This window comes from Camelina sativa, chromosome 17 (assembly GCF_030686135.1).
Source record: "Camelina sativa cultivar CO46 ecotype springtype chromosome 17, ASM3068613v1".
Taxonomy (NCBI): domain Eukaryota; kingdom Viridiplantae; phylum Streptophyta; class Magnoliopsida; order Brassicales; family Brassicaceae; genus Camelina; species Camelina sativa.
The window spans coordinates 29,232,593-29,247,790 of record NC_141896.1 but is presented as its reverse complement, the minus strand read 5'-3'; the positions used below and the strand labels follow the sequence as shown (position 1 = coordinate 29,247,790).

General features: G+C 39.2%; 3 protein-coding genes across 4 annotated transcripts; all 3 read left to right on the top strand.

The window, feature by feature from the left end:
* LOC104757821 (uncharacterized) lies at window positions 1-2,995 on the top strand. Of its 2 annotated transcripts, none has more exons than XM_010480609.3 (2): window positions 1-937; window positions 1,101-2,995. In XM_010480609.3, exon 2 carries the CDS (start codon window positions 2,074-2,076, stop codon window positions 2,710-2,712), a length of 639 nt encoding a protein of 212 aa, XP_010478911.1. In that variant the 5' UTR covers window positions 1-937; window positions 1,101-2,073; the 3' UTR covers window positions 2,713-2,995. The 2 variants fall into 2 exon arrangements, with proteins under 2 accessions (XP_010478911.1, XP_010478912.1); XM_010480610.3 differs by having other exon boundaries at window positions 182-944.
* A 726-nt stretch (window positions 2,996-3,721) lies between these two features.
* LOC147924468 (uncharacterized) lies at window positions 3,722-8,290 on the top strand. Its single transcript, XM_087496796.1, has 11 exons — window positions 3,722-3,911; window positions 4,011-4,150; window positions 4,235-4,378; window positions 4,964-5,026; window positions 5,131-5,274; window positions 5,404-6,511; window positions 6,582-6,777; window positions 6,895-7,324; window positions 7,433-7,585; window positions 7,672-8,157; window positions 8,267-8,290. The coding sequence occupies exons 1-11, from the start codon at window positions 3,722-3,724 to the stop codon at window positions 8,288-8,290; spliced, it is 3,078 nt and encodes a 1,025-aa protein (XP_087352922.1).
* Window positions 8,291-9,832: 1,542 nt separating this feature from the next.
* Window positions 9,833-11,378, top strand: LOC104757822 (transcription factor MYB93). Its single transcript, XM_010480611.2, has 3 exons — window positions 9,833-10,003; window positions 10,097-10,226; window positions 10,321-11,378. The coding sequence occupies exons 1-3, from the start codon at window positions 9,871-9,873 to the stop codon at window positions 11,138-11,140; spliced, it is 1,083 nt and encodes a 360-aa protein (XP_010478913.1). The 5' UTR covers window positions 9,833-9,870; the 3' UTR covers window positions 11,141-11,378.
* The last annotated feature ends 3,820 nt before the right edge of the window (window positions 11,379-15,198 follow it).

Here is a 15,198-nt window from a genome sequence, read left to right as displayed (position 1 = left end):
AGTGCAGATTTTGGAGAGTTTGCTGCACCAACTGGGCTCCTATACCAAACACTTCAAGCTTAAGTTGATCGATCCTAATCTAACTATTTAGTGTAACAAAAACACACACATACTATTTTAAAAAGAGAGTCACTTGCACATCATCTTATATAAATCATGTTAGTGTGTGTCTGTGGCTTGTGTTGTCCCCTTGTTTGTCTAACTTCAAATACTCATTGGATTAACTTTACTCTTGTTTTCCCTAAAACATCAATTAATATGATATGGAGGATAAGTATATAACAGCCATATTTGTGTACTTCAATTTAAAGAAAAAATCCCATATTTTAATTTGTAACTTTTCCGTGGACTACACTAAAATTCAACTAATTAAGTTGTGTATTTGAGAAAAGCTCTCTCTCGTAGCGATGGTGATGGGTTGTCTAAGGTTCCGGTTCTGATTTGGTTTCTTGATTCGTTTTCGGGTTAATGAAGGGGAATCTCGTCTTGAGATTTGATTTGTTTTTATCTGGTTTTAATGGTTTTGATCCTTCGGATCTGAGGCTGAAGGTGGTGGATTTCGGATTGTTGTTTTCTGTGAGATCTGCTCTCGATTTGGCTAATTTCTCGGATTCATGGGGAGGGAGGATGGATGATGAAGCTGATCTAAGATGTTATTGAGACTGGATTTCGTCCGGCGTTGATTGCGGCTTGCTTTTCTCAAATCGGATCCAAATGAACTGGAGGCGTTTTGCAATGATTAAGGGGATTTGGAGGCTGGTTACGAGATATCTAAGGGATACTACTGTGTCTTTTTTTGGTTACCCACAGTGTCTGATTTTTGCGAATCTGGAAATATCGGTTGGGAGTATCGTGGGTTGGCATTTCCTTTGTTGACCGTGACATTAAGTGTTGATTGGGTCTGCGATTCTGCAAATGGATATATAAGGGTTCCCAGGTCTATGGTTTGCATTCATCTCTCATTGAGCATGTTTATTTCTTCTTTCTTTCTCTTTCAGGCTTCCATTGAGTGTTCTCGGGATTGTTGTTTTTGTTTCATTTCTTGGTCTTTTTGGGTCGTTTCGAAAGCTATGTCTCAAAGTGGGTTATTGACTAATCAGGTGTCTACTGGGAGTTCCTCGGGGACTGGTGGCAAGATGAAAATCAAGGTGCCACGGTTTGACAACACCACGTTGATTGAAAGGTATTCCAAGACTCTCATTGGTAGATGTATGAATCATGCAATGCAGGACATGAAGGCGCTGCTTTTCATGCTTCCTAAGATTTGGAAGATTGAGGAGAGGGTGGTGGGTGCCGATCTGGGTTTGGGGCGCTTTCAGTTTGATTTTGATCAGGAAGAGGACATCCAGGAGGTTTTACAGATGGAGCCTTATCATTTTGACCATTGGATGCTCTCTCTGGTCCGTTGGGAGCCGGTGGTGGATCAAAGGTATCCTTATATCATTAAGTTTTGGGTCCGTGTGTTAGGCGTGCCGTTGCACTTCTAGGCTTATGAGACGTTCCGAAGCATAGGAGCTGATTTAGGTGAGGTCGAGGAGGTTGATCTAGACACTGGTTGGGTTAAGGTGTGTTTGGATGGTTTTAAACCATTGGTCTTCGACGCCTCAGTGAAATTCCATAGTGGAGAGGAGACATCTGTGTATTTGCGGTATGAGCGCTTGTATGGCTACTGTAGGAGGTGTCATAGTCTGTGTCATGACATATCACGATGCCCTTTATTTGGTAATAATGGGAAGCAACAGATGCCTGGGGGTTCTGATCCTCGACATGAGGATAAACTCCAGAGCTATAAGGGTGCCACGACTAATGGTGTTAACCCTGGGACGGGTTCTGGTGCGCCTCGGGAAAACACAGGGGTTATCCACCAAGGCTATCCTGCAGGAGGTGGGCAGGGTGCAAGCGGTTCTCAGGCCATCAATCATCAGCACAAACAAGGTTTTGGTAATAAGTCGAAGAAGAGTAGAAGGGAATTCCATCCTAGGGAGCAGGTAGTAATGAAGGATGCACCTCCGGTGGATCAGGGTTTAGGCTCTCAAGTAGCTATTTCGGGTGTTGGGATCAACCAGTTACACGATGGGAAGGTTGGGCATCATTTCTCTGAGAATGAGCAGAAGATGCTCGATGCTTTCTTGGGAGCAGGGGGATGTAGAACAGGGGGAGGATAAGAGGGTACGCAAGAATTTATTCCCAGATCCTGGCGTCTTGAGTGCAACAGGTTCTGACTCCATGGAGTTGGTGCAGCAGGATGTCCTGTTCTCAGATGCGCTGAGCGATCTTTTGGACCAGGAATTTCCTCTTCCTACTAGCCAGAACCTGGATTTTATGCCTCATATTATTGAAGAAACTAGGGTCGAAACAGAGGAGACATCTGAGGAAGAAATTCTATTAGTGGAGGAAGGGGTGATGTTTGAGGAGAATGGTAGTCATGATGTCGCATTGCCTGGTCAAGGCATACACGAGGAGACTAGTATTGTTGCTGGAGTGGGTGACTCAGAGCGTATTGTTCAGGGAGGGGAAGGTTCGGCTGAGGTTCCACCACCACGGGCTCGGTTGGTTAAATCTAAAGGTGTGCTGCATGGGGCTAGCACGAAGAAGGGGAACATGTATGCTTTAACATCACCGCGCAAGAAGGCTGTTTCTAAGGGGGTCGGGCTGCAAGGAAAAGCAGGTCCTGTCCAAGGGGGGAAGCCTCCAAGATCTGCGGCTGACTAATGTGGTTAGACTACACGGGCTGGCAAGGGGTTGAGGTTCCTTTTAATCCCCCTCCGTTCTGGTTTCTCGTTTAGAAACAGGATTTGTCCTGCTCTCCCTTCGTTTTTTTTGTTTTTAACTCTTTTTCATGTATGGAATAATTACACAACGGATGTCTCGTTGGTTTGCTTTTGTTTTTCGTTTCTGTTTGCTTTTATTGGGTTCGTCTGTACTGGTTTCACTGGTCATGGATGTAATCATCTTTTCCAAATAGTAATAAAACTTTACTGGCTCGTTTCTCGTATCTCTGGTTCTTGTCCTTGTTCGATTGAATCGTAGCCTATTATTAGTTCGTTTGAGTTGTACCACGGTACCCCGGGGCTGCTTCTTAGTTCTTCCTTGGTTATTTCTTAATAATGATTTCACTCGTATTCACGCTGGTTAGTGAGTTTGGAATGTCTTGGGCTTCTGTTCCCATATGTGCCCAATTGGTGTACGTTCTAGAAGAAGAAATTAATATTTGGGTTTCTCAACTTTTAGTGGGTTCTATCTTATTATTGTTTGTTTTAGAGGTTGGGGTCTGCCTCGGGTATTATTTCCATTTGTTTATCTTCTCAAAGGATGGGGAGGTGAATTTATGTGGTTCTTTATCACAGCTCTCGATCTTCCCTCCATGAATATTGTGAGTTGGAATTTTCAAGGCATCGGCAACAAGGCAACTAGTGGGAATCTGCGGGATCTATGGACTACACATCGGCCAGATTTTTTATTTTTTTTAGTGGAAACCAAACAACCTCGTGTTTTTTTGGAAAAATTTGTCGGTCACTTTGGTTACAAAAATTTGACAACAGTTGATCCTAATGGTTGGGGGGGGGGGGGGGGGGGGTTTGGCCCTCTTTTACAATCAAGAGGATTTCATGTTTCGGTCTTATTTGAGTCAAATCGGTTAATTGATGTTGAAGCGGTTTATAAAGGACGGATAATTTATTTAACGTTTGTTTATGGCGATCCGGTACCCAAGAATCAGGATATGGTGTGGGAACGCTTATTGCGGATTGGGATATCTAGGTCATCTCCTTGGTTCGTTGTGGGTGACTTTAACGAATTAACTGGTAATCATGAGAAAAGAGGGGGCAAGCTTCGTCATGCTTCTTCGTTTCTCTCCTTTAATGGAATGATTCAAGATTGTGGTTTCTTGGAATTTCCCTATCTTGGTGATTGTTTGTCTTGGCGGAGCTAGCGGGATAAAAAACCAATTCAATGTCGGTTGGATAGGGCGTTAGGTAACAAGGATTGGCATGAGTTATTTCCTGATACAGTCACAGAATATTTACCTATGATTGCCTCTGATCATAAGCCTCTTGTGATTAATATAGGCGCAAAAAGACCGCGAGGGCAGCAGAGTTTTCTGTTCGACCGCCGTTGGGTTGGGAAGGAAGGTTTGATGGATGCAATCTCGGTGGGATGGGATGGGGGACATGATCAGGGTTCTTCCACTTTCGTAGATAAAATTGTGAGTTGTCGGCGGGCTATATCTTGGTAGCGTAAATTGCAAGCTCCGTTTGGTAGGGACACCATAGAGGATTTGAAATGCCAACTGGATGTGGCTCAAGCGGATGATGCGACGTCCATCAATGTCATCTCCGAATTACATGCTCGTTTAAGAGAGGCTTATCGGGATGAGGAGGTATATTGGTACTTAAAAAGTCGGAATAGGTGGATGCAAGTGGGGGATAAAAATTCCAAATATTTCCATGCGCAAACAAAGCAGTGACGGGGGGGTTTGGCCCTCTTTTACAATCAAGAGGATTTCATGTTTCAGTCTTATTTGAGTCAAATCGGTTAATTGATGTTGAAGCGGTTTATAAAGGACGGATAATTTATTTAACGTTTGTTTATGGCGATCCGGTACCCAAGAATCAGGATATGGTGTGGGAACGCTTATTGCGGATTGGGATATCTAGGTCATCTCCTTGGTTCGTTGTGGGTGACTTTAACGAATTAACTGGTAATCATGAGAAAAGAGGGGGCAAGCTTCGTCATGCTTCTTCGTTTCTCTCCTTTAATGGAATGATTCAAGATTGTGGTTTCTTGGAATTTCCCTATCTTGGTGATTGTTTGTCTTGGCGGAGCTAGCGGGATAAAAAACCAATTCAATGTCGGTTGGATAGGGCGTTAGGTAACAAGGATTGGCATGAGTTATTTCCTGATACAGTCACAGAATATTTACCTATGATTGCCTCTGATCATAAGCCTCTTGTGATTAATATAGGCGCAAAAAGACCGCGAGGGCAGCAGAGTTTTCTGTTCGACCGCCGTTGGGTTGGGAAGGAAGGTTTGATGGATGCAATCTCGGTGGGATGGGATGGGGGACATGATCAGGGTTCTTCCACTTTCGTGGATAAAATTGTGAGTTGTCGGCGGGCTATATCTTGGTAGCGTAAATTGCAAGCTCCGTTTGGTAGGGACACCATAGAGGATTTGAAATGCCAACTGGATGTGGCTCAAGCGGATGATGCGACGTCCATCAATGTCATCTCCGAATTACATGCTCGTTTAAGAGAGGCTTATCGGGATGAGGAGGTATATTGGTACTTAAAAAGTCGGAATAGGTGGATGCAAGTGGGGGATAAAAATTCCAAATATTTCCATGCGCAAACAAAGCAGTGACGGGCCCGTAATCGGATTACAGGTCTTTTTGACAAAAACGAGGTCTGGTCTATGGAGGATGAGGATATTTGTAATATAGCAGTGTCGTATTTTGCGGATCTGTTCACAACGATTAATCCGACAAATTTTGATGAGGTTTTATGTGAGGTTCAAACTGTTATTACGGACGAGGTCAATGCACGGCTAACGGCCCCAGCCACGGAGGCTGAGGTTCGTGCAGCTTTGTTTATGATGCATCCGGATAAAGCTCCTGGTCCGAATGGGATGACAGCTTTGTTTTTTCAGAAGGCCTGGGGAGTTGTTAAAACATACCTTTTAGCATTGGTCAATGGTTTCTTTGAGGAAGGAGTTTTTGATAAGGAATTAAATAGAACACACATCTGTCTTATTCCTAAGGTGGCAAAGCCTACCCGGATGACAGAGTTGCGCCCTATTAGTTTGTGCAATGTGGGATATAAGATTATTTCAAAGATCATGTGCCAACGACTTAAGACGGTTTTACCAGGGCTTATTTTGGAAACTCAATCGGCTTTTGTTCCCGGACGATTGATATCGGATAATATATTGATTGCTCAGGAGATGTTTCATGGTTTACGGACTAATCCGTCATGTAAAGGGAAGTTTATGGCAATTAAAACAGATATGAGTAAAGCATATGATAGGGTAGAGTGGGGGTTTATTGAGAGGTTGCTTCGTAAGATGGGGTTTAAGGAGAAATGGATAGGGTGGATTATGTTTTGTGTTAGCTTGGTTGAGTATAGAGTTCTCCTTAATGGTCAACCTAATGGCTTGATAATCCCGGAGAGGGGTTTACGTCAGGGAGACCCGTTGTCTCTTTATCTTTTTATTTTGTGTATTGAGGTTTTAATAGCGAATATTAGGAAAGCAGAGGAGGATAAGCGGATTACAGGGATAAAGGTGGCCAATCAATATCCGCCAATTACTCACCTGTTGTTTGCGGATAATAGCCTCTTTTTTTGCAAGGTTGATAGAGCACAATGCGAGGTAGTTTTGGAAATTCTGCGGAAGTATGAGTCTGTCTCGGGCCAGCAAATTAATTTTGCAAAGTCTTCTATTCAGTTTGGGCACACGGTTGCTGAGGATATAAGGATGGAGCTGCAGGGGGTCCTTGAAATAACAACCTTGGGTGGTATGGGCTCCTATCTGGGGCTACCTGAGAGTTTAGGTGGGTCTAAAACAAAAGTTTTTTCTTTTGTTAGGGAAAGACTGCCCTGCTCTCCAAGGGGGTAAGGAGGTGATGATTAAGTCAATCGCCACCGCTGTCCCAACGTTTGTGATGTCTTGGTTTTGGCTACCTAAAACGATAACATCAAAGCTAACTAGTGCAGTGGCAAATTTTTGGTGGAGTACAAATGGTCGGTCAGGTGGTATGCATTGGTTTGCTTGGGAGAAACTGTAATGTAGTAAACAGTTGAGTGGTTTGGGTTTTCGGAACGTGGATGACTTTAACTCTGCCTTGTTGGCTAAGCAATTATGGCGGTTGATTGAGGCTCCGGATTCTTTGTTCGTCAGGGTCTTTAATAAAAGTAGGTATTATCAGAAATTGAACCCCATGGAACAGGTACGTTCGTACTCTCCCTCCTATGGGTGGAGGAGTATTGTCTCAGCTCGCTCTCTGGTTAACAAAGGACTCATTAAACATGTTGGTTCTGGTGATTTCATCTCTATATGGACGGATCCCTGGATACCGGCACAATTCCCGAGACCAGCTATCAGCAAGGGTCCGTTAAAGGATCCTTCTCTCAAAATTTCACACTTAATTGATCGTCAAACAAACACATGGCGGATGGATTTGCTTCATGAGCGTTTCGATCCTGGGGATGTTGATTTGATAATGGCTTTACCTTTAGGTAGCTGTCCGAAGGAAGATTCTCTCGGTTGGCATTTTACGAAGAATGGGCGGTATACGGTTAAATCTGGATATCATACGGCACGTAGGATGGTTTTAGTGCCTTTTCAGCCCCTTGGTTGTGGGCCTTAGATTACCCATCTCTTAGCTGGTGTGTGGAAGATTCGGTGCCCACGCAAAATTCAACATTTTATGTGGCAGGTCCTGTCAGGATGTATCTCGGTTTCACATAATTTAGGTAAGCGGGGTATTGCTTGTGATTTAAGATGTGCTCGTAGCGGTGCCGATGAGGAAACAGTTAATCATGCGTTGTCTCTTTGTCCACCGGCACGTCAAGTTTGGGCTTTGTCTCAGGTATCGATGGGACCATACTCTTTTCCGATGGAGTCTGTGTATGCTAATATGGATTCTTAATGGGTTCTACGAGTCCGGCCTCCCAGGTGGCGGCCTTCCCGTTGATTTTGTGGTATATATGGAAAGCGCAAAATGGCCGTATTTTTGAGAATATCGATGAGCGGCCAGAGGAGGTGATTCGGGTAGCGGAAAGCGAGGCAGTGACATGGCAGCAGGCTCAGGAGGAGAGTGAGGATGAAGCCCCAATAGGTCCCTCTATTAACCCCATTCGGTTGAGGGTGGATGTAGCTTCCCTTCCCAATGTCTTCTCAGGCTATCGTTGTTTCGTTGATGGATCTTGGAAAGCGGACGATGCTTTTGCAGGCGCAGGGTGGTTCTGTACCCAGCTCCACGATCCAGCGCCACACATGGGAGCTTCTAATTTCCGGCGGAGCCTTTCACCTTTGCATGCTGAAGTCGAAGCTTTTATTTGGGCCCTGCGATGTATAATCGGGCATGATTACCGCGACGTGGCTTTCTACTCAAACTGTTCAGACCTGGTGAAGATGGAGTCTTCGCCACATGACTGTCCGGCATTCTCGACTTATCTTGAAGATATCCAGATTGACAGGGAGGAATTTTCATCATTTTCTTTATATTTTATTCCTAAAAATGCAAATGTAAAAACGCATCGTTTGGCAGCTATGCGCGCACATCTCCGCATGATGTCTTGTATGTAAATAATTTCTTCTTCAATTGGCTCGTTTGAGCTGATCTTTTGTTGACAAAATAAAAAAAAAAAATAAAAAATAAGTTGTGTATTTAGTAAAACCATATATGTCAATATACTACGAGCCATCTCCGAAAATCAAATTTTCTTTTACAATTAGAAAAGGTTGCTACCTCGGAAAAAAATTGAAAACATGAGTATACTGAATTTATCGATCATCCTTTTCTTGAAAGGTTTTTAAAAAAGAAAAAGAAAAAAATGTGTGCGTCTCCAGTTAAGCCATTACAATTTATTCATTTCCAAAATTGAAAGAAAAAAATACTGAATTCAGGTGGTTTATATATATATATATATATAATATATATATATATATATTGTTGGTACGTAGAAATGTGGAGTAAGAAGAAGCCATGCATTAGATGACAAATCAATAATCGTCGCCTTGCGTGCATGGGAAAAGTTCCTTTAATCCAACCACGTAATCCTTTGTGTTTCGGCTTTCACATCTTTGTTGACCAAACTTACCATTATTAATGGACTTTTTGTTACTACTAAAATTCCCAATAAGTTCACCTTGGTCTTTCCCCCCGCCCCAGTTACCAACTCGTTATTATATTCCGTCAATACATCCATTTTATTTGTCAATTTGGTAATAGTTAATTTTTTTGTCAGATCAATGATTTTTCTTCTATACAAACAAAGAAGAAACTTCCATAACCAAGATGTATAGTTCTGAAATAATGGCTCATACCAAACACAAAAAAGTATGACTTTAACGTATTTATAAATAAACCATAAATCTTGCAACTTTTAAACGCATGTGTTCATCTACACATACATCTACTTTTTATAGAAACTACACAATGCATGCTAGCTCGTCTTGTCTTATTTAAATGATCCACATACCATAAATAAAAATAGCTTATCTAATCCATCTAAGAAGAAGGGTATATATTATTTAGATTTGATTTACCAAACCCCCAGAAACAACGCATTACCACAAGGGAGACACTTCACGGATATTGTGCCCAAATGACCACATAAATCTCAGTAACATTTTTCCCTTAATTTAGAATGTTTGGACAACTGTCTTCTAACCAGAAATACAAATTCTGTTATATATATAATCCATAACGATATAGCGAAAAAACTTTAAGTGGAATTAGACTTATGATATATTGAAATGTCTCCCTTTAAGTTATGAAAACGTACTTATCTAACAGTAGAGAGCTTTAAAAAAATGCATGAGAAATACGTCAGTTCATGGTATGTATTGGCTTCATCGTTAGCTAGAAGCCTAGAAGTAGTTTTTTTTCCGTATCAAAAAAGAAACGGCGACATAGATTTTGTCGAAGAAATTAATTAGTTAATAAAGAGAATACCAAAATCCCGTGGAAAAAAAAAACAGTAGTCAAACAAATTATACATAAAAAGAAAGCAGCCGAAGAATAATATATCAGTATTATATTCTATCAAATTATCATCAAACTTCCACGAAACTGTATATAAATATCAAGTCGTAACCTCAAGCTTTGGTAGTCTTAGAGAAGAGATAAGGCAACCAAATCAGAGAGAGATGGGGAGGTCGCCTTGCTGCGATGAGAATGGTCTAAAGAAAGGGCCATGGACACCTGAAGAAGATCAAAAGCTTGTTGATTACATTCATAAACATGGCCATGGAAGCTGGAGAGCCCTCCCCAAGCTCGCAGGTTACTTCCTTTCCCTATAGTCTCTTAACTCGATCAATCATTTTCATATAAACTCGTACATATGGTTTTGAAACTTTTTATTTTTCTTTGCAGATTTGAATAGGTGTGGAAAGAGTTGTAGACTGAGATGGACAAATTATCTGAGACCAGATATTAAAAGAGGCAAGTTTTCAGCGGAAGAAGAGCAAACAATTCTCCATCTCCATTCCATTCTTGGAAATAAGTTAGTAATTTTTTTTTTTAACATATATTCGTATTTTTATTTTTAAAATTTGTATGGTAACTTGAATGACTAATTGTTTGGTTATGATGTCTAGATGGTCTGCTATTGCGACGCATTTGCAAGGACGTACAGATAATGAAATCAAGAACTTTTGGAACACACATCTAAAGAAGAAACTGATCCAAATGGGAATCGATCCCGTGACTCATCAGCCAAGAACCGACCTCTTCGCAAGCTTACCTCAGCTCATAGCCTTAGCAAACTTAAAAGACCTCATTGAACAAACATCACAATTCTCATCCATTCATGCTGAAGCTGCTCAACTAGCCAAGCTACAATATCTCCAATACATGCTTAATTCTCCGGCTGCATTAACCAACAACAACAATAGCCCCAGTAGTATTCTCGATATCGATCAAAACCATGCCATGGACCTCTTAAACTCCATGGTCTCTTGGAATAAAGATCAAACCCCGGGTTTTGATCCCACTCTTGAACTTGAGGGTAACGATCAAAATCAAGGCTTATTTCCAATTGGTTCTATAAATGATGCTCCAACCACCCAACCACTCCAACAACAAGAATACCATTTAAACAATAGTCAGCCTAGTGAGCTACCATCACAAGGTGACCCACTTCTTGATCATGTCCCTTTCAATCTCCAAACACCTTTGAATAGTGAGGATCACTTTATAGATAATTTGGTCAAACATCCAATTGATCATCACGAGCATGAACATGATGATCCATCTTCATGGGTTCTCCCTTCTCTTATAGACCACAACCCTAAAAATTTCACGCCTTCGCTTCCTCACAACAATCCGGAGGATGCAAGTAGCAGCTCAAGCTTTGAAGGCTGTGACGCTGCGTCGCTTTATTGGCCTGACTTTTGCTTCGACGAAACCCTCATATGAACGATATTTCTTAGTTACTCTTGGTTTAGTGTTTTTTTTTTTTCTTTTGTTCTTTTTTTTTTTTTAATTTATGTTATTAGGGCTCTAATCACATATATACCCACACTGTAGTCGAGTCGGGCTACGTTTCGTTTTGGTGTTTTGTAAGTAGAAGGTATGGTCCGTTTATCCTCTATGTTTTGAGTTTAATTTATGTACACGAGTCACAACGTATATATATGCTAGATAATTTATGTAATTAGACACGAGTCACGACGTTAGAAGCCATGGGTGTACGAAATCTTAAAATACACTTATTTGTGATTTTTTTTTGTTTTCCATATAGGATAATATTAGTAGATAGCACAAATATGAAGAAAAATAAAGAAAATACTACAACAATATTTTTTTATAGGTAAATACCATAGGGTTCACGTTTTTTTGGAGTAAAAAGACACAATCACCCTTTTTTTTTATTGTTAGATAGAAAGAGTGAAAGATTTGGTGTGATTTTTAAAAATAGCATGTAATATTTATATTTTACATGTTATATTGAACTAAATAACGTTTAGTTGTAAACCCAAATTGACAAATAGTCTCGTTTTAATTGTAAAATCTAAATCCTAACCATCTAATTTCGTTTTAATTGTAAAATCTAAACCCTAACTATCTCATTTGTGAACCCAAACCGACATATAATTTCGTTATAATTGTAAAATCTAAACCCTAACCATCTCATTTGTGAACCCAAACCGATATATAGTTTCGTTCTTATTGTAAAATCTAAATCCTAACCATCTTATTTGTGTATCCAAACCGACATATAATTTTGTTTTAATTGTTAAATCTAAACCCTAATCATCTTATTTGTGAACCCAAACCGACATATAATTTCGTTCTAATTGTAAAATCTAAACCCTAACCATCTCATTGGTGAACCCAAACCGATATATAATTTCATTCTAATTGTAAAATTTAAATCTTAATCATTTCATTTGTGAACCCAAACCGATATATAATTTCGTTCAAAAAACAAAAATGACATGATATTTTTAAAAATAATATGTAATATATATAATGAGTATAAAAGTAATTGTATATAAGGAGAAAGAATGCCCTATGGGCCCTATGGTAGTTTCTTAATTACTTTTGATTTTTGTGGTATCTAGTACATATTCACTTCCATATATCATCAACATTGACAGAGAGAGGGAGAGATGACTAAAGCACGATACACGACTAAAGATTTTGCATGCTTTCTAGAAAAATAACTAATCAATTAATACTCCACAACCACTTTGAATGGGCCATCGAGTTTCCTGCGTGGCGTGGGTGGGTTACCCAACATATTCTCCTTGTCTTTCAAGATTTTGACTCGAAAGTTAAAATCTTCGGTGTATTGTAAAATTAAATACTTTTAGAAAGTAATATCAAAATGGGAAAGTTCATTTTTCTAAGTATAAGAATAGGGTAGACGAGCGGTAAAATAAAATCTTAATATAAGATTTGTCCAAATTAAAATCTTCGATGTATTGTAAAATTAAACCGTTACATGTCATTTCTCAAAAACAACAAAAAATTAACTGTGAAAAATATCCCTCACACCTAGTTCGAACATATTTGATAAAAAAAATTTATGTAGACCAGTGGTAACATTTAGATGGTAGAAATAATTATTTTTTGGTAAAAAACATTATATAATATAAATTATGTCAAAGTATATTTTGGTTTGTTATAAAATTGTGATGGTTAACAATATCTTTTTGTTTTGATTGAAAATTATATCTCCTCGGAATCCAAATATATTTTAAAAGAAATTATAAAACGATACCCTCTTTTCCACTAATTTTGTTAGATTTATACTTATTTTCTCTTTTATTTGTTTCTTTGTTTTTGTGGTCAGCCAAGATTTGTGTAATTATTATTTTTTGTTTGATCTTATTGGTCATCCCTAGTTTTCGACACACAAAATCCTTTACATCCCATCAGTTTAATTTGTTAAGCCATTAAATTTTTTCTTAGGGTGTGAATGGTTGCAGTGGTTGGAGCGGACAAATCCATCTGCGGACTGGACCGCTTTTTATTTACCATTCAATAAATATAGTCCGCAATGGTGCGGACCAAATAAAGTAGAGATAAGATCGCTGCGGATCAACTGCAGACCGCTTTTGCATACAAATAGAGTTGGTCCGCAGCGGTCTGTAGTCCGCCACAAAAATAGAGCGGTCCAAACCGCAGACGGATTTGGCCGCCCTGACCGCAGTTACCATTCAAATCCTTAATAATTTACCAGCGTTTATCAAAAAAAACTATATAAATTATGATATTTTCAATCTTAAGGTTCATAGCTGCATCCAAATTTGAAAAGTTTTTTTTTTTTACTTTAAAACAAAAATGAGTTTTGGTTTTATTTTCCTTATTGTTGTTTTTCAGATTGAATGAAGCAAATAATGATTGCTACAAATATAAGTTAGAAATTCAAAACAAACTCGGTCCGGATCGTATTCTCGAAGTTAAGAGAGCAATTACTCACCTACCACCACCCATTGGTTGAATTTCAAAGATAATTATTTATTTTCACACCGCTGCCGGTACGATATTTACGAGTACCCTATGAAAAACTTAAAAACATGCCCATATATATTACCAAAAAAATATAACCAATTATACATAAGACTTTATGTTTAATGTTATGGAATTTTATTAACACAAACTAAAGCCTAAGCATTAGATTTGATGAAGGAGTTTATCTTATAGTTTAACAAAGCAAACAATTAACCTTAAAAGAAAAAAAAAATCAAAATCAAAACCAAAAGTCTCAAAAACTATAATTTTCACTTATACTAAAGCAAACATATTTGTAAAAGCCTTTAAATATATATAAAAGTTTTACAAAAATTTAACAAAAAAATGTCCTAAATTTTTTGATGTCTTAATCAATTGCTTCAGTTGATTGTCCTGTGAGCCGGGCCTGCCGCTGGCCAACACACAAACATTGGGTATGTTTCATCACTCACTGGCTGACAAAGCAACCTTATATATATATATATCATCTGATGGCAGAACTGGTATCCAAAAAACCTACTCGTGTACATGGGTTTCGCTCATGGATTGCTAAACTTGATGGGATTTACTATGAGCAAAATAAAATTAAACCACCGAAGCGCTTGTCTGGATGGACAAAAGATGGTTCAATGTATCCAAGGCTGAGAATGACAATGGCAGATACATCATAGCATTAGACGCCTTTCCCTTCCCTTGTTGGCAAACTTGACAGCGTTTCACAAAGCATCCCACGCCGTAACGCAATATTGGCCAAGAGTACGAAGCCAAAACTAGCTGCAATGTCCTGTCCCTGCCCACATGCCCCTTATTGTGAAGTTCACCAATGATTTTGGCCCGAAGACTACACATCGGAACACAAAGTCAAACACCGAAAAAGATAAACTCGTTTTGCATGGTAAACTTGTTATGAACGCCTTGTATCATTTTGTTTAAATTTAATCTCAATTGATTCTTCTTTCCCAATTGATTCAATCTCACGAATCTGTGATTTTTTTTTTTTTTTTTTTTTGCATTTGTGATACACTTGATTCGCTACCTCATGCTTTTTCGATTAAACTGTGGCCGCCGAATTCTACAAGGCAAGCTCCAGCAGAAGGATATGGAAATTGCAACTCAAGTTTCAGCTGAGATGTTTTTGCTTGGGCTTTTGATTGACATTAGAATTTTTCTCTTTTTACAGGAAGCCAAAAAAACATCAGCTTTGAAGTCCCAGATTGAAATGCTACAACAGGACACAGATGAATTCCAAAGGATGGTGATTGGCAACCAGGTTTGTTAACACTTTGAATCTATTTTCCTGTTTTTCATCTCTCTTATTTAATCCTTTGTAACATTTGCAGCAACTCCTACGACTTCACCAACTGTAGAAAAGTATGTTTTTTACCATTGCTTATGAACCATTCAACTTGGGGATCACAAGTTATTCAATTTCTGACTCTTTTTTGTTTTGGTTACAATTACAATGTAGGGTTTATTTATCTCTATGTGAGTGCTATGTGCTTACGAGGTTAATG

Coding starts and splice junctions, on each gene's coding strand:
- LOC104757822 (XM_010480611.2), top strand. CDS start 9,871: ATGGGGAGGTCGCCTTGCTGCGATGAGAATGGTCTAAAGAAAGGGCCA. Junction 10,004..10,096: donor AGCCCTCCCCAAGCTCGCAG/GTTACTTCCTTT, acceptor TTTTCTTTGCAG/ATTTGAATAGGTGTGGAAAG. Junction 10,227..10,320: donor CATTCCATTCTTGGAAATAA/GTTAGTAATTTT, acceptor TATGATGTCTAG/ATGGTCTGCTATTGCGACGC.
- LOC104757821 (XM_010480609.3), top strand. CDS start 2,074: ATGGGAAGGTTGGGCATCATTTCTCTGAGAATGAGCAGAAGATGCTCG.
- LOC147924468 (XM_087496796.1), top strand. CDS start 3,722: ATGGTGTGGGAACGCTTATTGCGGATTGGGATATCTAGGTCATCTCCT. Junction 3,912..4,010: donor ATTTCCCTATCTTGGTGATT/GTTTGTCTTGGC, acceptor TTCCTGATACAG/TCACAGAATATTTACCTATG. Junction 4,151..4,234: donor GTTTGATGGATGCAATCTCG/GTGGGATGGGAT, acceptor ATATCTTGGTAG/CGTAAATTGCAAGCTCCGTT.